Here is a 23496-nt window from a genome sequence, read left to right as displayed (position 1 = left end):
GGTTAGTTCACCTAAAAACGAAAATTCTTGTATTAATTACCCACCCTCATGTCTTTCCAATCCCGAGATCTTTGTTCATCTTCATTTACATTTACATTTTGTTATTTAGCAGATCCTCAAAATACAAATTAAGATATTTAAAGAGTGCTCTGACTCTCCATAGACAGTAACTACTATGGGCAATATGATGCTTGCATGTCGTGCTGCTGATACTAATGGCAATACTTTGTATTGCTCATAGAAAATGCACAGCATGACCTGGTGCGGGAGAGAAGATATAAGTAAGCAAAGTATTTTTATTTTTTGCTGCTGCACAAAGGTGTTATAGCAGATTCGCATGATTTCAGCTTAACCACTGAAGTGAACTGGAATGTTTTGAGGGTCTTTTTCTGAAATGGTGCTTTTTCTGGTACGATGGTTCCTTTTCTCATGTTCATTGCTGTCCATGGAGGATGAGAGACCTTTAAGATTTCATCTAAAATATCTTAACTTGTGTTCTGAAGATAAATGCAGGTCTCAGGTGACTGAACTGACATGCGAGTAAGTGATTAGTAACAGAATTAATTTTTTTGATTGAACTAACTCTTTAATTTGTTACTTGCATTTGCTTTGCTTAAAGAGATAGTTCAGCCAAAAATTACGATTAGCTTAACATCAGGCCATCCTATATGTAGGTGACTTTTATTATGTAAATGTATATAAAAAACATATAGGCAAAACAAAATTAATACTTGTGGCTTCTGATGATACTGATGTATTATGAAGGAAAACATTACTATTAACTAATCTACTGCTTCTTTAAATGGTCCTGAGTGTTCAAGACTGGCTGGAGAACAAGCTTTCATGTTGTCACACAATAAAGTACATTAAAAGGACACTTATTAAAAGTAATAGTCTTGAATGGAACATTTAGTTTCTTATATAGATTAACAATTTTGCTTAGCATCACGACCCATGGGTATTAGTTTTGTTTTGCTTGTACTGGATGTGTTTTTATTTTTTTACAACTCACAATGCTGATAGTCATTAACTTGCATTTTATAAATCACCAAAGGCCACATTATTTAATTAAAAAAACTTTTAAAGAAAAAAAGTCCCATCTATAAATTTTTGGGTGATCTATACCTTTAACTGGACATTTCCATCAGCTTCACCATGTGGACATTTTCAACATGATGTCCTTTGTACAGCCTCTAGGTGGTATTCTTTATTTACAGTATGGAGAGGGAAGGTAAACACTTTTTTTTTTCTGTCTATCAGATGTTTATTATTTTATGGCTTATTTTAATAAATGACTATTTGATTGAATATTTCATGTCTGTTTCTATTAGTCTGTTCAACTGCATGCTTATTGAAAGCAGCTTTGCAGCAATTCTATATACTCAGCTTGTCAGAACATTCTGACCTCATTTTTCTTTAACAGCTCTGATATGTCTATACTCTAATAGATCTGGTAATAAAAAATAATGCTAATAAAATGTTTATTGCACCACATTATATCATAATGATTTATGAAGGATCATGTGATGCTGAAGACTGGAGTAATGATACTGCAAATATATTTTTGCCGTCACAGGAACAGATTACATTTTAAAATATATTTCAAATACAAGTTATTTTAAATTATAATAGATCCAAAAATTGTTGCTTTTTTGTTAAGAAAAAATGCGCAAAAACATGCATATTAATCTAAAATGGGTGCTAAAATGGCTAAAATGGGTGATAACAAGTAGCCTACAAAATGATACAAAAAGACGGCAACACCAAAGGCCTTTTTGTAAAGCTTTTTTGTTAAAAAAAAAAGACTGCCTTAATGAACAAATAAACAATGTAATAAAATGTCAGTCAACATATTATTGGTTAACCAAGAAAATGCATTTAAATGTAAAATGTATCGTGGCTTATAAGGTAAAATGAGGTTACTGAGAAAAAGAATCAGGGCAAGCAACGTCCTGTCATGTGCTGCAGGCTACCATAAAACATTTGCCCAGCTGTTTAACATTCTCATTGCTCATATGCAGTCTGAGCTCCTGTTATTTTGATAGCTAATCCAAACTATTTAGGTCAACACACCATATCAGTTCATATCAGAGGCACCATGTCTTAGGGCTTTACATCAGTTATTTTTACCCTTTCTAATTACTTTTCCTGTGTGTTTATCAGAGATCATACGTATAATGAATGAATCAAAAATTAAACAGCAGCAATATTTAGCCACTAATGAAAGAAAGTTTCTAGAAATTATGGTTCTTTTAACTAGTGGAACTTAAGGTTCTGATCATATTTACACATTTGTTTATTAAACTAGTCATTCAATAAGTGATATAGATCTACAGTATTCAGCAAACTGTTAATCACTATTTTAAATTAATACTGATTGTTAAAGTTTTTACTGTAGTATTTTTCACACACGTTACATGAGATCTGCTTTAAAGCATAAATAATTATTTTGGTACAAAATTAAAACACGTTCTGAAAAGATCAAAATACTCAGTTTAGGAAAGGTTCGGGAAACAATGTAACTTAATTTTTTTTTATTTGTCCTGAATGATTCATTAATTCATTCATTTTCTTCTTGGCTCAGTCGCTTTATTAATCTGGGGTCGCCACAGTGGAATGAACCGCTAACTTATCCAGCACATGTTTTACGCAGTGGATACGCAGCCCTTCCAGCTGCAACCCATCTTTGGGACACATCCATACATACTCATTCACACTCATACACTACAGACAATTTAGCCTACCCAATTCACCTGAACTGCATGTCTTTGGACTGTGGGGGTAACCGGAGCACCCAGAGGAAACCCATGCGAACGCAGGGAGAACATGCAAAGTCCACACATAAACGCCAACTGACCTAACCGAGGCTCGAACCAGCGACCTTCTTGCTGTGAGGCGACAGCACTACCTACTGCCCCACTGCGTCACCCCTGAATGATTCAATGAATCGCTAATAAAGACTTACTGGACAAATCCAAATTTTAACAAATCTATTGACTGATTTAATGACGAATACACTTTCAAAGGTTATTTTTCACCAACTAAAGGCTGACAAAAGTGTATATTTCTAACTAAACACTCCTGAGACAGTGTGAGTTTTTTGTATCACAGAAATGAGATACTAAAATACTAAAGTTGTTTCATCACTGTAAAAAACTTGCTGCCATAATTTTTTGTAATTTGTTTTCAAATTTTCTCAATTTAGTTCCCACTCCCAGCATCAATCAAACTGACTGAAATATTAATTTAAGCTTTGCATAACTCAGAGTTGAAACCTGATTTACTTATTTAATTAAGTTAAAGCAACATAACATTTGTTTTACTGACTTTTGTATTATAATTTTTACAATGTTTAAACAGATCTGAATGCCTGAATCTAAAGGTGTGTTATAACCAATAAAAAGTCTAAAACAAAAAAAGTTGATATTTGAATCAATATAAATTAATCTTTCATGCTCTGTAATACTTTGTATTTAAAATGGCTTGCAATCATAGATTTGCAGCACTTGGTTCTTTTCAAAGATATACTGAATATATCTCATTTGATCAAATGTATTAATTCCACTAATGACTCTTTACCTTATAAGGGATTCAGAAAACTCTTAAACTCATTTAACATTTGACATGAGGCAATCATACATCCTGCACTTGTGATTAGTGTTCTCCTTATCATTTTTCAACAGTTAGCAGCCCAGCCAAGCATTAGTGTTCATAGTGTGCAGCAAACGTCTTTTCTGATGATTGAAGATAAATGACCTTGATCTGCAGAAGAGGTGAACGCGTCCTGTTGAGACAAAAACATAATTCCAGGGGAAAGTTTTAATAGAGAAAAGGCAATAACACCAGAATAATAAAATCAAACACCAGAAGAACAATAAAACAATACAATAACTCCAGAATAATAAAATCCATTACCATTGAGTTCAAAAGCTGCATCCACTTTCCCAACGATGCCAGGCCAGCCCGTATTGATTTTCCTTGGAAATCCACGATCCATTACATTTCGTTTTTCATCATAACTGCAAAATAGAGATCCTCTTTAAATGTCTGAACGTTGTAATTACAATGTCAGGTGCGTACAGGTCACGTTCGTAATGCACAACATGGCATGTACTTTGCTGTTGATCACAAACACGCTAATTGTTATATTACAATCCTGTCACATTCAAAAAGCTTTCTTTGTTAATAAAAAGCTTGACAAACCTGAAATATCATCCATCGACTCCGCCATGTTTTCCACTATTGCTACACCCCCCTCAAGTTCCCTCTTCGTAATAACGACTTTGTGGCATTTATGTAACTTGTCAGTTACGATTTATCCGACTTGACTTGAACGCACCAGAATAAACATGTTTTCTGGTGAGCTAAATGTATAAGCTATTTATTGAATCGTAGGGTAACATTTTGACTCTTAAAGGGAAAGTTCACCGAAAACGTATCAGACTATCATGAACGCACCCAAGACAGTTTGAGGCCTAAGTATTGCAAATAATGTTCAGTTTCTTTCACAGACTTATTTCATTTCGCTTTATAAGATCTCTGTGTTTGAGTCACTAATATTCATTTTGTTTGCTTGTAAATGTTTTTTCTCATAATCTCACAGTGTTGCTGTTTACTAACTATTAACAATGAACCAACACATATCTCATAATTCTCAATGAGCTGAGGGAGAGTAAATTTACAGCAAATGTTCCCTTTGCAGCAACTTTCTCTTTAAAGATTCAAGAAACCCGCAAGTACTTTAAAAAAAAAAATGTAACAGATTTGTGTCGAAGTCCCTTTAAGGCATGGCATTTCACTTGGCGGCCATCTTTAAAACGCCTCTCGGGCAGTATGCTCGGGCATTCTGTTTGAAAGGGGAAACATCAAATTCTCCAAAACTACTTGCCAATCTTATCATTACATTTCATATTACGAACAACATGTAAAATTAAACAACTGTCTCTTTAGTTTAATTTCCAAACAAAAATCACACAAAATCTGCAGAAACTCTGAGCCCCTCCCCTGGAGAATTGTGATTCTATAGCGATCGCTGATTGGCTCCTGTACCAGAAGGCAGGCTTTATTCACCATATTGCGATCGCTGATTGGCTCCTGTACTAGAAGGCGGGGCTTCATTAGCGATCACTGATTGGCTCCTGTACTAGAAGGCGATGCTTCATTCCTCTTATTGACACAGTTACACTTTCCCTATTCAAAACTATATGAAGGACATATCTTGTGTATTCTATAGTCTTTGTTGTGTGTGTTGAGCGCCAATTAACGTTAGCACCTGCCAGCTTTAATTGTGGGGGAAAACTGGATAATTCTGAGCTTTTGTCAGCTAATTTTATCTTCCGGTTTAAAATCATTTTTGGGGCAGGATCAAAATCGGTGACGTAGTGCTGATCTGCCTGTCCAGTGATGACGTGTTGGTTCCTCATTATTATTCATAGCTGAGTTTTATTTTTTCTATGAGAAGACCCTGCTTCTTAATTATTCATGTTAACACCTGCTTTCTAAAGGAAAGGCAGATTTGCTAAGCTGCAACTGTGTCTGTCGCATGGATTTAGCCGCTCATGAAGGGTCTTATGTGTTTATTTCCATGATTCACAGGGTTTGTTGAATGTTTTTCCCCGCGATGCTGTCAGGGCCGATACAGCAAAGCTGTATGTTTGCAGCAAGATTGGTTTGCAGCAAGATTTTTGTCGGGAGAGCTGTACGAGAATTGAAGAAAGGTGGACTTTGTCTTTTATCAGTTGAGTTCGTTACCATTCAGACACATCGCATATATCTGTGCTGCTGTGTTTACCTATGTTTAAAATCCTCCGGATTACCAGCAGGGTAATGGTTAAAACAAATAGGTCAAGAGACCTGCTGCACTGCTATCCACTGTGTCTGCATTCAGACCCGGGGATTCAGGAGGAGAGAAGTCTTCCTCATTTATAATGTTTATATAAACATGATTATCTTTATAATGATATAACAAATTGTGTGTATATGAAATTTCAATTAACATGAAGCAGGGCATTAAATTACTTACTGTTTATTTCTTTGCATTTTAACTTTGTAAATTATAAAATCATGGGTCTCCTAATGGTTTGTGAGCCAACTGACAGTTGTTCGCTCCCCAATTTTCCCATGTTCTCCTGGCCACACCCACTCCTCCCTCTGCTCTTAGCTCTCCACGCACATCATGAAGCATTTTTTGAAAAAATTTTGAGGTAGACTTAAACTGAAAGAGGGGGTTTCATGACCCTATAACAACATTATTATTAGAGAATGTCATTCATAAAAATGTAGACATTACCTGAAGTAGTAGTCTCCTGTAAAAAAGTAGGTCTTTCCCTCTTCACTCACATGAACAGCAGCATCTATTTGTCGTACAATTTCTGGAATTCCAAACTCATAGATGGAGCCATAATAATAGCTCTTTGACTCTAGTTTCTGAACCACCCAATATTTAGAGCCTGGAAGAGTTCATAAATGAAAGTCATTGTCAGTCATTATTATTTTAAAAAATAGTTTTTTTTTACGGTTTCACATATTCTTACGAAACCGTGTTTATTTGATCAGTAAAAGAGTAATGTTGAAATATTATAACACTTTCAAATAAATGTTTTCTACTCACTCACTCACTTTACTTCTGCTTATTCCCTGCCTAAATGTTTTCTTTTCAAATTAATTATAAAAGTGAATCTATTCCTGGGATGTAAAATCAATTACAGCTGAAATTTCAGTATCATTACACCAATCTTATTTAACATAGTTTAAAACAAGTTTGCTGCTAAATATTTTTTGCGAAAACTAATAATTAGTTTTCTTCAGGATTAATAGAATGTACAAAAGCCTTGAAAACATGAAATCTTTTGTTCCACTGTACTCTTACTTTTGATCAATGCATCAATACTAAAGAAAAGTGCTATACTATAAAACTATAAAAGTCATTTTGTACATAAATAAAACAATGAATAACTCACTGTAGAGCAAATTAAAACAACACATTTCTAGCGATGTTTAAATAGCTCTTTTAACATTACAATAGCATTTATTATGACATACATTATACTATACTATATACTATATTATATTATGACCAATTTAGACTCACTTCAAACTCACTGCAAACTATTTTCAACATCCAAGTTTGTCATAGCAGAGTTGAAGATTAAAAGGAGACTGTTAATTACAGTGTTCGCAGCTGATCTGACAGGAAGGCAGTATTTTTGGTTACCTGTGAACACATACGCCACTCGTTTCGAAGGAATGTCATAAGCTGCGTCTACAGGTGAGGGAATGCTGGGTAGAAAAACACTCTGAGGTCCTTCCTTGAGTCTGTTCCAGTATGAGCTCCAGTTTGTTCTCATCCACATGTAACTATTGAGGTAAAGTTGGTTGTATATATAATTTTATAATATAATATAATGTACAGTCGTTTATTTCTGAACAGTGACAACTTGTGACAGTCTCTATATTGTTTGTTATGCCACTTTGAATATTCGGTAATGTAAATATGACTTCAAAACAACATTAGCTCTGTTTAGTTGCCTGTGAACAATGTTGTGCTTTGATAGTCTGTGGCTGCTAATGTGATTGTCCTATTTAGAATTTGCAAAGAATACTTTTCCGAGATTATATTATTGAGAAAGTCTTCCCAAGACTTCCTCAAAAACATCCCTTGAACCATTTTAAGTTTGAATTTATAATTTCGATTTTAATTTAATTCAGTTGTAGTAGTAATAGTAAAACAACAATGAGAATAAGTATAAAAAGAATACACAATGTTTTTATTTTATTATTAATAATTAATATTATTATAGTATTAAAATCATGTGAAAGCTAAAGTTTAACTTTATTTATGCATTACATTTATAATTTAAAAAATACTTTAATTTGTCACTTGAGGAGTAACTAAATGCTTCACCTGTTTTTAAAGAAAATGATTTCTTTTTCGAGTACTGTCACTGCATCAAAAGAAATGGCATCACATTTTTTAGGGATTACAAGCTCCTGCTGTCTTGTTTTCTTTCCTTTCAATAAAAGAAAGAAGAAAAAAAATCTTATTTAGTTTGAAGAAAAACTAAGAAACATATTTGTTTGGTACTGGACTCACCATATAAAGCCTGGATGCCAAGTGTGTCGTCTCTGGGCAGTTTAAATGTTGCGGCGTTGATGAACTTGTATTTTGGATACATGAGAGCAGTCGGATCTTTGGAGTGAGAAAGACCCAGAGAGTGACCCAACTCATGAGCCGCCACCGTGAACAGATTATATCCTGCACACAGCGACATCCACACATCACAATCAATGATATTATTGTTTTTATTTACCTTTTCTAATAATAATGTATTAAAATTAGCATTTTGTTCAAATTCAATTATTACTAATAGTAGCAATAACAACACTTAAAATCCAAATAATTTTTTTACATAGATGTTTTGTTTATTTTCCAGCATAAATATCTACACTCACCGGCCACTTTATTAGGTACATATTACTAGTACTGGGTTGGACCCCCTTTCGCCTTCAGAACTACCTCAATCCTTCGTGGCACAGATTCAACAAGGTACTGGAAATATTCCTCAGAGATTTTGGTCCATATTGACATGATGTGGACTTGGGAACGATGCTCAAATGGTACTAATGGGCCCAAAGTGTGTCAAGAAAATGTCCCCCACACCATTACACCCCCAGCAGCCTGAAGCCTTTCGCGGTGGTCAATCCGGTCTGCCACTCTGATTGCTTGCTCTTCAACCCCCCTCCAAAAAATCTCTGTAAATGGTTGTGCGTGAAAATCCCAGTAAATCAGTTGTTTCTGAAATACTCAGACCAGCCCGTCTGGCATGAGCAACCATGTCACTTAAATCACCTTTCTTCCCCATTCTGATGCTCGGTTTGAACTGCAGCAGATTGCCTTGACCATGTCTACATGCCTAAATGCATTGAGTTGCTGCCATGTGATTGGCTGATTAGAGATTTGCGTTAACGAGCCGTTAGACAGGTGGACCTAATAAAGTGGCCGATGAGTGTATATTTTCTTTAACCAAAATACATTTACTTGAGATGCAAATAACATCAAAATGACAACAAATATCAAAGTCTTTAAAAAAAGAATCATAATTGAGTGAATTTACACTTAAAAGCTAAAAACAATCTGCGAGTGAGGTGTAAAAAAATGCAATTCACAGCAAAATCAAGATTTCAGGACTTACTTATTAGAGATAACCAATTAATTTTGATACATTTTGTTGAAAACATGCCCTAATATTTCTTCTTTTTTTAAAGTGAGTGTATAAATGTTTAGATTTTTGTAAAAAGAACAAGGCTACGAATATATTATTTATATATTATTATTTAAATCAGTCTGTATTTAGACATTTATTACAACAGTTATATTGTTATTATTATTAGTAGTAGTTAAAATTAGTTTGTATATATAAAATAAGTCAGTCAATCAACCAAATTATCATTCAATCAGCTCACTTACAAATAGCCTTTAAAGTCATGTGAACATGAAGTTGCTGAGACTTTTATTTCAGTATGTTGATGTACTTCCAACAGAGATGGAGTATTGAGTAGGGGCGGTGCCTTCTTTTATGCATCATCCCCTCATAGCAAACTAACATAAAAGGGGCCTGGTTAAGAACATTGTCTGAAGCTGTCAAACTGACATCAACTAAGAACAACCACCACTTCAAATGCAACTTTGATTGACTGATTTTTTTATATTTTTTTGCAGTGGAATAACTTGCACAGGTTAATTATTCACCATAAGAATAACAACGTGCACTGGTAAAGTAAGGATTGTAAATTTTAATTTAAACCAGACTTAATCAAGTTGTGTAATCTGAATGGTTCAATGTTTACTGTGCTGTACCTGGTCTGCCGCGTCCCACCGTCCATATTTCATCATCATCAAAGTGCACATCTCCACCAAGTCCCTCTCCAGGCTCAAAGGCGTGTGCCAGCACCCCTCCAGGCCCGTCGAAAGGGAAGAAGTCTCCATGAGCTACAGAAGGACGAGATTTTAGATGAGTTTTCAAAGTGACGAATGCACCAGATCAGATTGGAGTCTACCTTTGGAGTTGAAGGAGAAGGTGATATCTGCTCTGCCCTCCTTTACTTGGACAAACTTCAGAGGAGCAGCGTCGCTCCATATTTTCAGAGCCAAATGCAAGGAGCTTTCCACATCTTCCGGCCGGAGATCTGGAGTGAATCTCGCAATCCTGCAGGATTCAGATCAGCCACATTTTTACAAAAGACGTGTTGCAACCTGCAAGACTTGATGAGAGGAATGACAAACCAAATTCTGAGGCTTTAATAACACAGGGACCTAATGAACACTAAAACAAACCTGTTGAAAAAGCTTCTTTTGAACTGTAAACAATTAATAAAGTGTTTTAGAAACGGTACAATGAGGTGTCAAAATTTTACCCAGATCATCCGTCTAATATACTGTTCTCAGCATGAATTAGTCTCTTTTAATAATAATAATAATAATAATAATAATAATAATAATAATAATAATTATTATTATTATTATTATTATTATTATTATTATATAAATTTTTCAGTGAATATAAACAATAATGTTTAGCGCATTTAAAAAGCCGCTTTAAACAGTTATATTCATTCAAATAAGAGTTTTGGTCATCGTGACATTGCAAAAAATTAATTACAAATTTCAAAATTTCCACAATAAATTTCTTTTTTGTATTTTCTTGATTTTTTTTCCACAACATATTCATTTGGGTGTGCTACTTTCAACACAGGCTCATTGTGAAAACGTACCCCCGTATACATTTCTGGAGAGCGTGTATTGTGTAGCCAGAGAGCTACGTATGGCTGCATTTTGTCTTTAAAATGAACACTACAGGTGGTATGATGCCACTGATGGCTTCTGTTTCTTTTTGCACTACTAGCTGACCGGTTATCTTCATGTGGATGGCTTTTCCTCTATTACCAGTTTCCTGCAGATTTTAGCGAATTTGAGATGCAGAGAGGAGTTGACCGCTACAATGTGGTTCGAGTTCGGCAAAGAACGGTTCCAGAAAACAGGTAAAACAAGAACAAAAGGCAAAAAAATTAAAAAAAAGTAAATAACAGTGTGAGAATGTGGTAAGATCTGAAAACATGGTAAAAATCCTAGAAACATAGAAACACCCTCGTGGCTGCCTGAATTTTACCATGTTTTCAGATCTTACCACATTCTCACACTGTTTTCTGGATTGCTTTTGAAAACACTATCGGTTGGGTTTAGGGAAGGGGGTGGATGGGTGTTTGTATCGGTTGATCAATCAGTCAGTTAATCAGTCAACAGAGGCCTCTGGTGGATTTACGCGAGAACAGCATGTGTGAATGGCACTCGCGAGATGAAATTACAAAAAGCATATACAGCGGCCTCTGGTGGATTCGCAAAAACTAAAACTGCAAAAAAAACAACAACATACTTTCTGGGATGTATTTCATGATCTCCAGAAATCTATGTAGGGGTACGTATCAATAATATGCTACTTGTGTACTGTGATCTTAAGTTTTTTTCCTTAGACTAGTTCCAGTTTTGGCTTTAGCAGTGACTAATCTTATGTATATGCACTAATGTATTATTGTAAAGCATCCTATATAAAATAGATATTAAAAAATATATAGTTGAAGTCAGATTTATTAGCCCCCTTTTAATTTTTTTTTTCTAATATTGTTTTATTTCGGCTAGAATAAAAGCAGTTTCAAATTTTTTAAAAACCATTTTAGGGTCAAAATTATTAGCCCCTTTATGCTATATTTTTTATGGTCTACAGAACAAACCATTGTTATACAATAACTTGCCTAATTACCCTAACCTGCCTAGTTAACCTAATTAACCTAGTTAAGCCTTTAAATTTCACTTTAAGCTGTATAGAAGTGTCTTGAAAAATGTCTAGTCAAATATTATCTATTAAATATTAACTACTGTCATCATGGCAAACATAAAATAAATCAGTTATTAGAAATGAGTTATATTATATAATTATAAATCTATTATGTTTAGACATGTGTTGAAAAAAATCTCTCAGTTAAACATAAATTGGGGAAAAAATATACAGGTGGACTAATATTTCTGACCTCAACTGTATATCAAAGAGTGATCTGTGAGATGTGTACTCATTTATGCTGAGCACTGTATATAAAAATGTCAAATTTAGAAATGAATGAATTACTTTTATTAGATCATGTATAGCCCCATACACAACAAGTCTTTCTGCAGCAATATTACTGAGGTATAGTAAATATTACTGTAGTGTATGGACTACAAAGAGAAAAAAGACCTTGGCTACAGATGGTCGTGACACTAAGGTCATTTTAAAATATTAAGTCTTACATTATTTTTATAACGGATAAAAATATAGCATAAAGCCAAATGTGCCTCTTTCTCAGTTTTCACTAGGCTTATGGATTATTTGTAGTGCAGCCTTTCTATTTGAAGTGATTTGTTTTAGTTTTTTGAATTGAAGTTCCCCAAATTGCAAGTGCTGCCCATAATTTGAGACATGGTAGTCATTTGCAGAAAAAGGTGGATACATATGGATCATAAAACACTGGAAATTTGATCCTGTATTTTATTCGACCTGTAAGTAATGATGTTGCTCTTCCATTTGGGCCGCCCAGGATAAAAGCTGAAGTTTTCCACATCAGGGACTCCACATCTTGCCTCTTTCATCCCATTCAAGGTTTTATGATCCAGAAAACCAGTTTCCTTCAGGTCAAAGAAATGCTGCATTGCTCTGATCTTGTCCTTCATGCGTTCTGCACGTCTCTTATTGTACTCACGCATTTTCAGGTGGAAGAAATGATGGAGGTACTCCTGTCAATAGGTAGGTCAGCTTAGTCAATGGAGAAACTTTGAATATTTTCTCAATATTTGTAACTAGAGTTTTATTATTTAACATGGGATGACTGGTTCATTCATTTGACTTTAAATAACTAACAATAGAATATAATATTTAATAATATTATTATTTAAATGTAAAACTATAGCATTCTTGCTAATAACAATATATATACAAAATCAAATATTTAATGACTAATTAATATGACAAAAAATTATATATTGTATATTAATATTTTATGATAAATTACAAAGTTTAATATATGTATCGTAATAAAATATTAGTACTATTTAGTGTTGATAAAAATATTGAAAAATATTCAATAATTTGTATTGATTTGATGTATTTTTTATAAACACTAAAATAATACTAATATTTTATTACAATACTAATATTACTATTATGTGTAATTTATTGTAAAATATTTATTATTTAATGGTTTTATAGATTTTTTCAGTTACTGTAAAAAAGTACAAAGTACTACTACTACATTGTAAAAATTTATATAATCAGTCAGTCATGACAATACATGTTTTTAGTTAATTACATTACATTACATTACAATACATGTTTTTAGTTAATTGTTAATTACATTACATTACAATACATGTTTTTAGTTAATTGTTAATTACATTACATGACAATACATGTTTTTAGTTAATTGTTATTTACATTACAATACATGTTTTTAGTTAATTGTTAATTACATTACATGACAATACATGTTTTTAGTTAATTGTTAATTACATTACATTACAATACATGTTTCAGTTAATTAAACTAAGGTAATCATACTCTTACTTAATTTTATAAATTACACAAGCTGTTTTAAATCAGTTTAATATAACGTAAGTTTAAATTTAAGCCATCCAGTATTTTTTACAGTGTGTAGAATAACAAAAATATAACTGCTACTACAAATCCTAGAGAAACACACGAACCTCAGCATGTTGAAAATCCTCTGGGCTGCAGCTCTGAAGAGCCACACGTGACGTTCTTACACTGTCCATCTTCAACATCCAAAACAGCGAAATCCATGGCCACAACCAGCTCATTTTGACCAACACACACTCGTGTTCTCTGCATCTTATACAACTTAAGAATACCTCAAGATAGTAGAGATCACGTGAGCCCTCAAACAAGAATGTACTGTCAGGTATTTAGTGGCTTTTTTCACCCGCAAACTGAAGTCACGTCTGACTCTTCATCAGAACTCTTATTGAGGTTTATGAAGGAGTGAAGGTTATGATTTAGTTTGTAACCGATTTTATATTTTGTTTATGTTGTGTGCTGTTCAGTTTGCTTAAAAAGCCTGTTTTACAAGTTATTTTCTTTATTACAATCATGAATGCATGCTAATTAATGCATTTTCAGGTGAAACACTAAGGTTTACCTCAGTTATGCAAGTGCAGAGCTGAAAACCAAAGGAGTTTTTTCTTAACAAGTAATGATAGTCATAATTTTTAATGTCATTTTGTCAGATGAAAAAAACAAAACAATAATTTATGCCACATTTTAGTTTAGATACATTTGCCTCTTTAAAATCGAACAGATGCATTTATTACATTGAACAATAACAACATGCTGCTATACAATTAAATACAACATAATTACAGTTGAAATGTGTCATATCTCAAGCCTCTTTTGGAAAAAATGTATTATGAACTATTAAGCCCTGTTTACAGCCGGTATTAAGATGTGTTTTTGCTAGGAGCATGACATTAAACACACAAGTGTGAAGTAGGGTTGTCATGATACCATAAGTTTAGGCCATGATACTATGACAGTTGAAGTATCACGATACCAGCTAATATTGTGAAACTGTAATAATTCAAAACTCAAATCTATGAAATAAAGCAAATTGTCACAAATACTGTATTTTGTAAGTTATAATACCTAAATTTAATTCATAATTCCCTTATTATTGAAAACCTATTATTGGACAGACAGTCTGTTTTATTTGTATATACTGGGACTGTTTTGTTGTTATCGCAATAATAATAATTAAATATATATATTATATATATATATAATATATAATATATATATTTTGTCATTGACCACACCATATGATCTGTCATTTGTCATGACTGCTTATGTTATTTGTTTTATCATTTATTTTGTAGATGACTGACCAACAAAAAAAGTACATTCAAATTAGGATACAAATTATACCATCTAATGTACTTACACTGAAATTAATCATTCGTTACAATGTACTTATTGTGTATATACTTGTCTTCACATTGTACTTATGATTGATTAAATACCTGCATGTAATTACATTTGTGGCGACGGGGTGGCTCAGCGGTTAGCACTGTCACCTCACAGCAAGAAGTTCGAGTCCCGGCTGGGTCAGTTGAAAAATGTTTGAACCATAAACAGTTTTGTAGTAATTGGACATCATGGTGGCGTAATGGGTGGCACAATCGCTGCACAGCAAGATGGCCGCTGGTTCGAGCCTCGGCTTGGTCAGTTGCCATTTCTGTGTGGAGTTTGCATGTTCTCCTACGCGTGGGTTTCTACCGGGTGCTCTGGTTTCCCCCACAAGTCCAAAGACATGCGCCATAGGTGAATTGAGTAAGCTAAATTGACCGTAGTGTATGAGTGTGAATGAGTGTGTATGGATTTTCTTTTAGTGTGGTCAGTTAACATGATCTCACGGCAATTCGTAACTTTTTGATTTAGTGGCTAATTCGTATGAATTCATACGATCTCATTCATACGATTTAGTAGGATTTGCTTATCCCCCAATGACGGTTGGGTTTAGGGGCGAGGTTGGGTGCCACGCATCCTTTTTAAAATTGAACATTTCAATACGACTGAACTTGTACGAATTAGCCACTAAACAGACAAAAGGTAAATTACTTACATTTCTTCGTGAAATCAGGCTGGTTCAATGCAGTTTTGTGGAGCTTTGTGTCCTCCTTATAATTTTCTGTTGTCTTCTTTCATGTTTATATGTAAATTACATAAACATTTAATTTAATTTTATTAGATTGAATGTTTATACCCATCTGTAAACATTTGAATGAAAGATATCAGGAAAGAGGACAACAGAAATGGATTTAAACACCAGCAAGCAGTAAATTGCGTCCTCATCTACATGTGATTGAATTGACCAATAACACATTATAATATCAGGTTTAAACAAAACCCTAATCTAACGAATGTCCATTAACATCCAAGCCAGGAAGTTGTTTTATCAGCTCCGATGATTTCCTTTTGTTTGATGTCGTATTTATACACATCTGAGCCAATAAAGAAATGAAGATAGCCTGGAAGAAGAAATAAAGCGATGAAAAGGTAATGAAAATAACTGATGTTGGATGAATTATAGATCCAGCTAGTACTCACCGTCTTTATAAATTGCTGCACTTATGGGTCCACTTATTTCTGGGAAATCATCAGAAATGTTATGTGGGATTGAGTCACTCATATTCTTGTTGTGTTCATTATACCTACGAGAAAAGGATTTTTAATGTGGTGAATTCTTTAAATGGGATAGTACACACAAAAAACAAATGAAGACTCACTAATGTACTCACTCTTAGGTGATCCAAGATGTAGGTGACTTTTTTCTTCAGTAGAACAGAAGATTTTTAAGCTGCAACTGTGGTCCTTGGTGATTCATGAAATGCAAGTCAAGGACTGTCAGCACTTTGAGATGCAAAAAATATACAGGCAAAATAAAATTAATACTTGTAGTTCGAATAAGGATAATAATTAAGAAAATTTAGCAAAACAATAAGTGTGTGCAAGAAACAGATCAATATTTACAACATTATTGTAATCAGTGTTAAATCAGGAGCCACAATGATAAATTTAGTTTTGCCTGTACATATATTTTGGACATTCAAAGTAGCCATTGTCTTTTTATTTAATTTAAGGAATACACAAGGAGCACAGTGTCTGCTAAAAATCTTCTTTGACGTCCTACTTAAGGAAAAAAGTGTCATTTACATCTTGGATGGCCTGAGGATGGGTAAATTAACAGCAAATCTAAAATTATGGGTGAATTAAACATTTAAAGCAGACTTTAGTAATATGTTGCTGTTGTATATCTCTAAAGTTCACCTCCAGTACTGGTGTTGCGTGAAGAACAGGGTGTGTACAGTTTTGTGAATGTGGACGGCAGCATCAATCTGCTGAACCCACGATGGAAAGCCCAGACTGCTGATGTTTTTTGCTCTGCCTTTTACTTGTGAGCCTTTCACGGTCCAGAAAGTGGTCCCTGTGTTGAAGGAAGCAAAGAGAATTTGTATTGTTTAACATTTTGAAGGCAACAGAGAGCTGTTTAATGGCAAATAATGAATATACCGTTAAACAGATATGCTGTTGACCGCTGTGGGACCCAATAAGCTGCGTCGATCTGACAATCAATTTTTGGCATGAAGTTGCTGATGGGGCCTTCCTTTATATCATTTTGATCATTGTGTTTGATCCACATGTAGCTGAAACGGTACAAATAATATACAACGAGTTATATTTAATAAACCTAGATGAAAAAAAAATAACTGTAAGAAATGGTGGCAACTATAAGAAATATAGGGTAACACTTTACTTGAAGGGGTGTTTATAAGACAGTCATGAGACATTTATAATCATGACATGACTCATGAATATGAATGAGATTTTATGCATGTCATTAAGTGTCATTCAATCAACGGTGTCAATTTAAATGCAATCGGTGACATTGTTTGAATTGTTTTTGACAACTTGACATAACAAAATACATCATAACTTGTCTTTGTCATGACAGCTTCACATTACTAAGACAACATAACTTGTCATAAATATGTCATAAACATGATTGTCACTTTTTATAAATTGTATTATGAGTTTTCTAACACTGTCATTCATATATTCCTTGATCTACCGTGGTACAAATTCTATTTGTGATTAAAATGTCACTAAATATTAATGATGGTGTTATAAATTATTTGAGTATTGACATATTTCATTCATTCATTTTCTTTCGGCTTACTCCCTTTATTAATCAGGGGGTCGCCAAAGCGGAATGAACCGCCAACTTATCCAGCATACATTTATTCTTGACACATACAATATTCTTGACACAATTATAATAGCCTCAAGACAATTATGTTTATGACAGATTTATGACAAGTTATGCTGTCAGGGGAATGTCAAGTTGGCACGACAAAGACAAATACAGGTTATGATATATTTGTTTGTCAAGTGTTCATAAAGACATCTCAAAAAATGTCATCTTTGAATTTAAATGAGCAATATCACACTGGTGATGATATACAGCCACATCGCACTGCTACAAGTGTGATATTGTGTTTATACAACAGTTTGACGGCATAATCGTGTGTATAAAAAAGAAAATCAAACACTGAGAGTCTCAAAACCCTGTTGTAAGAGGAACTACTTTTTTCCACCATTCATTCACATCTGCAGCTGACGTCAGAACAGCAGAAGTGGTTGCCCATTCACTAATGTCACTTTAGAGCTAGTGTTTGAATGATTCTGTAGCGTAATGTCTAAAGTGATAAAAAAACAGGTGATTTTGCTCATATTTTAAGATAATAAGGCTGAACCGCATGAAATGCCATCAGTCTACAGAGATTTCCCAGTGTTTCTCTGTTGCAGTCGGGAGATCACAATATTACTATGGTATAAATACAGCACTACAACATACAAGAGAGAGAGATCGACTTAGAAAGTCATTTACCTGTTTAATAATGATTTGATCAGCTGTAGTTTGAAATTACACTGTTTTTCACTTAGAGCTTATATGCGGTCTTAATATGCTGTCACCATCTTATGGATGAACATCGTCAACTGTCTTTGCTCAAAGACAGGCTCATGGCCGCCGATGCGCTGTCTCTCAGAAATTATAAATATTTTAAAACTATTTTAATAATACTTACTTGTCCCTGAAGAAGAAAATGGCTTCTCCTACAGTAGTCACTGCATCAAACGTCAGATGGGGATTACATGTGTCTTTGAATGACACAGGGAAATATGAACCACTGTACCAGGGGTTACTGGGATTGCTCCAGCTAAATCTTGAAGAAGGATAGGGCCTTTTGTCTCTTGGCCCTGTTGGACAGAAAAAAAAAACACAGACATGTGATCTCTCACATAAATATAGAAAATGAACAGGGCCTCTGTTCCCACAATGTTACGGTTTCATAGTGTAAAACATGGTTTATGCTTTACCGTAGAGCGTGTTGATGTTTATGATGTCTTCACTGGAGAGCAGATTGTGTGTTTTTCTACGTTTGTATGTTGGATACATAACCGATTCTGGCAATTGCGAGTGTTTCAAACCAAGTGCATGACCAAACTCATGGGCTGCTACAACATACAGGTTAAATCCTGAAGGAAAAAAGAGAAAACATATATTCTTTTATATGTCAAGTACAAAATTTAACATTTGACTGTAAAATATGTCAATTAAATGAAATACACATCACCATTGTACCCAGCCGTCCATACTTCAGCTTCATCAAAATGAACATCTCCACCTATACCTTCCCCTGGGCCGAAAGCATGGGCCAGTGTGCCGTCAGGACCATCAAACGGGAAAAAGTCACCATGTTCTAGATGTTGATGACAAAAAAAAAAGTCTCCCATTTGCAAATTTGTCTTGTAATTGTGACTAAAGCCTTGCATTTGAATCCAAGCCCATCATGGCCCAACATTTTTATGACCCTAGGGCCGGGTTTCGGGCCCATTTTCATGTCATAGTTAGCACGCATAACGGGCTTCGGGCCTGCATTAGAAAAAACTTCCAAAAAAAGTTTAATGAGATCTAATGCGTGCAGTCCGGAAGCACTAGTGATGCTTTTTGCATAGAGATTTACAGGCATGTGCAACTGTGAAAAATGCTAGAGGAAAGGCAAACTACTGCTCAACTTTTCAAATAGTGAGAACTTCAAATGACGAGCCAACTGGTTATGCACAATGCACAACTTGTAAGTTGAGTAAACTGGACCACATACCGCATGGAAATCGATGTCACTTAAAAAACTAAAACTAACATTTAAAAAACAAACAATAAAAAACTCCAAACATTTCCCTAAATTATTCTGATTTTAAAAAAATTAAACAAACAAAAAAATCAACTTTCATTAAATACAAATCTGGTCTATTTTAACGGCTGTAACAGTATAAGCTGTTTGGCGGAAAAAAGACGAGCTTCGGGTCGAACTTGGGCTTAGGGCTTAGATTTAAGGCCTGTGCAGGGCTCTAATTGTGACATTATTTTTATCTTTACGACTATATCTGAAAATTTTAAACTTAGTGGCTAACTCATACAAACCTATAGTTCAGTTCACAAATTTGAGTTCAGTTGTATGAAAATATTTAAAAGGAGGTGTGACATCAAACTCCACACGTGAACTCAATCGTCATTGGGCATGAGCAAATCAAACTAAATTGTTCAAATTAAATTTGTAAAAATTCATATGAATAAGCCACTAAATCAAAAGGTTACTAATTGTTGTGAGATATCGTTGGTGTTTTTCAGTATTTTTTCTTGTTAATACAGTATAACTTTTTTCTCAAATGTATGGACCTTTATGGAATAATCTTTTTCTTTATTTTAATGAAAAGCACTTTTTAAAATATATTTATAATATTGTGAAAAATCAATAATCTATTCTGACTTATCAGAATTGCAGCTTTTTATCTTTAGAAGTCTATGGATTTTTTCCTTGTAGGTTTACATCTTGCTTATAACTTCATAGAGAAGTTATGATTGTTAGATAGTAACAGCTACGTATTGTTGTGAATTGAAGAAAAGATAGACCATGAGACTTTTTGGGTCTCTTCAATCCAGAATCCTTTAATGAGAACTCGTCATTTCTATGTTTATCATCAAAGAATCTAAATGAGTGCATCTCTGCACTCAATTTATATACATTTTAGCAAGGCAGTGATACATTGAGGTGGAGACAAATCTAAACAAAACATGCAAATGAAGTACTGGAGTCAGCCAGGTAAACGGCATTTCCCCAGCCCTTATCTTTTAACATAATAATACCCATTCAGATGCATAGGTGTTAATACAATCAGGCCATTTTGGACCCTCCCAGGAAGTCAGGAAGTGCACGGAGACAATAGGTTAAGTGTCTCCTAACACTTGGCCTGCTTTAGTTTTTGAATGAAATTCAAAGAACATAATTATATTTTTGTCAATTTGAAACTAGATTATATACATTTTTATTTCCATAGAATTTATTTATTTTTAATCCTTTGGCAGAAACAAACAGGTATTGTAAGTGTTGATGTAATTGCAACTTTAAAATAACTGACAGAATTAATGACATAGCACAATAAATGTGGAATTGATATCATAATTCAGAGGTAAAAATAAGCGAATGCTACCTTACCTTTTCCAACAAACTCCACCATGATGTCCGCCTGATGGGTATACGACCTCAGGAAAGTGAGAGGACTCGCTTTGGCCCAGACATCCAGAGCCGAAGAGATTAGGTCATCCACTGTATTCACTGGTAAGTCATTGGTGTACCTCCCAACGCTTTAAAATTACACCACTTAAATAACCATACATCAAAATTCAGAGCATTTCATGTTACATACACAACATAATGGTATTTACCCATAAGTGATGATGTTTTTCTTCCACCTGTTTCCACGTCGGTTACTATAATCCTCCACATCCGAGACACCACATCGAGGAGTCCTCATGACAGCAAGAGTGTCTGCGTTCAGGTTTCCTGTCCTGTTCAGACCAAAAAAACTCTGCATATCCTTCAATTTGGAGGAGAAAGAGGGACGACTCCTTCTTTTGCGGCCTGTAGAATCTGCTTGGAAACTGTAGAATTGCTGCAAGTATTTCTGCGGAAACACAGTTTTTCTCAATATTAATGTGATAGGTTTGAGTCTTATATGTGTATGATTTTGGCAAAAACTTGTGTATTTTCAGCATATTATGCCCAGTAGTTTTACATAAATTTATATTCTTTGACAGATGTTAGTAAACACAATAATTAAATGATCTTTTTTTTGGTTATTTTGAATTTTAGGCAATTCATATGTGAAGTTTATTTATAAACTAATTTCCAGAGAATCACATGCTTATCACCCAATCACGGCTTCTCCCGCATTAGCAAATTCATGATTCACCAATCAGACGATTCCTAAGTCTCCATAAGTTCCACACCATAGTCATCTTTGTTTTGAAGAATTCCCCTTCCTCCCCTACTCCTCCTACTCTCCTAGATGGGCGACACGACGGCCCAGTGGATAGAACTGTTGCCACACAGCAAGAGTGTCACTGGTTCTAGTCCCTACTAAGCCAGTCACGTTTCTGTGCGGAGTTTACAAGTTCTCCCCGTGCTCATGTGGGTTTCTCCGGGTCTCCCGGTTTCCTCCCAGAATCCAAAAAATATGCAACTTAAGTAAATTGACTGATCGAAATGGGCACTATAGACGTGCTTCTAGTAAGTAATTATCTCTTTATAACAATCCCTAATTGTTCATTAGCAACAAACAGCAGGGGAGTTCTCAAGATTTACCTGAGCTCAAACTCTCCTCTCGCACTGCAAACAGGAGGGAGCCCCAGCCTCAAGGATCTCATAAGCTCAGGGCTCTCTTCCGGGACAGTATGCCAAAAAAACTTTATAATTAATCATCAGCGTGTAAACTCTTGAAATGTGTATTCAATAGATGGGTTTGAGCGAATGTTAAGAAATTGTCAATTGTCTTGTTAAAAGGTAAATTCTTTAAAATTTCAAATAAATATATTGACGTTTTAGGGCATTTCACACTTGACCCTTCCCTCAAAAAACTGAATTTTGTGGCTTGTTTAAACTACTTATCTAAAATGAGCTGAACCAAAACAATTCTTTAGGTTTTCTTGGGAAAAAAAACGTAATTGTTTTATGTTCAGTCCACTTAAATTTCTAAAAACTGTTAAGTCAATCAATTTGTGTTGGGACAACATGAAGGAATTGTGTGGAACACAGCATTTTTTAGTGTTGGTCAAGGAATGTTTTCATTTGTTGTAACTGAGAACCAGAGTTATTTCACCAAATACAGATTTCAAAACTCTTTTTACATTTAAAAAATGGGATTGTGTTGTCCAAAAATGAGTTTTTTCAAAGTTAAGATATCTGAAAACATGAGAGCTTTTGTTATTTAAAAAAACATGCTGTAAATAATATTTTTAAAAATAATTATGAAAAAATGTATTCAGCGATATTGCCATATCCATAATAGGAACTTAGTTGCACTTACAGTTGCCAAGGACAGGTCATTCTGAGCAGGTTTTGTCGGATGCACCATTCCATCATCTCCAAGCGGTAAAGGTAGCGAATAATGCTGACCAAAAAGGTCAAAAGCACAAACCAGACAGAGCAAAACCTGCATCTCCTCTTTGCAGACCACAGCCGCTTCTGAAAATGGCCAGTCCAAGGAGACATTGAAAGTCTTAGCTGATGGGAATGCTTTTTAACGTATTATTATGACTCAGACAGTGCCAAGAAAACCTCAAGCTTTGGGAGTGGTTTGCTGTGGTCACAAGAAAAGAGGGATCCCGTGTAAGATGTGTCAAATTATATGCATCAAAGGCATTTACTGCAAAAAGCAATTCCTAGATTTCACATGGGATTGTCAGAGTGGTATCTACCATATTTTTAGCAGTATTTCACGG

At 34.5% G+C, this 23496-nt stretch overlaps 2 protein-coding genes across 2 annotated transcripts; both read right to left on the bottom strand.

Annotated features, from left to right (window-relative positions):
* Positions 1 to 1772: 1772 nt before the first annotated feature.
* Positions 1773 to 13928, bottom strand: mmp20a (matrix metallopeptidase 20a (enamelysin)). The gene is made up of 10 exons (XM_056473030.1): positions 13787 to 13928; positions 12585 to 12820; positions 10057 to 10205; positions 9857 to 9988; positions 8093 to 8254; positions 7904 to 8009; positions 7214 to 7356; positions 6290 to 6449; positions 3916 to 4019; positions 1773 to 3784 (listed from the first exon to the last, which is right to left on the bottom strand). Exons 1-10 carry the CDS (start codon positions 13898 to 13900, stop codon positions 3684 to 3686), a joined length of 1407 nt encoding a protein of 468 aa, XP_056329005.1. The 5' UTR covers positions 13901 to 13928; the 3' UTR covers positions 1773 to 3683.
* Positions 13929 to 15676: 1748 nt separating this feature from the next.
* Positions 15677 to 23225, bottom strand: mmp20b (matrix metallopeptidase 20b (enamelysin)). The gene is made up of 10 exons (XM_056473029.1): positions 23082 to 23225; positions 21442 to 21680; positions 21212 to 21360; positions 19292 to 19417; positions 19035 to 19193; positions 18743 to 18914; positions 17166 to 17299; positions 16923 to 17079; positions 16203 to 16306; positions 15677 to 16123 (listed from the first exon to the last, which is right to left on the bottom strand). The coding sequence occupies exons 1-10, from the start codon at positions 23211 to 23213 to the stop codon at positions 16023 to 16025; spliced, it is 1473 nt and encodes a 490-aa protein (XP_056329004.1). The 5' UTR covers positions 23214 to 23225; the 3' UTR covers positions 15677 to 16022.
* Positions 23226 to 23496: the final 271 nt, after the last annotated feature.

The sequence above is a fragment of the Danio aesculapii genome, chromosome 15, assembly GCF_903798145.1.
Source record: "Danio aesculapii chromosome 15, fDanAes4.1, whole genome shotgun sequence".
Lineage (NCBI taxonomy): Eukaryota > Metazoa > Chordata > Actinopteri > Cypriniformes > Danionidae > Danio > Danio aesculapii.
This window is presented reverse-complemented; position numbering and strand designations above follow the sequence as displayed.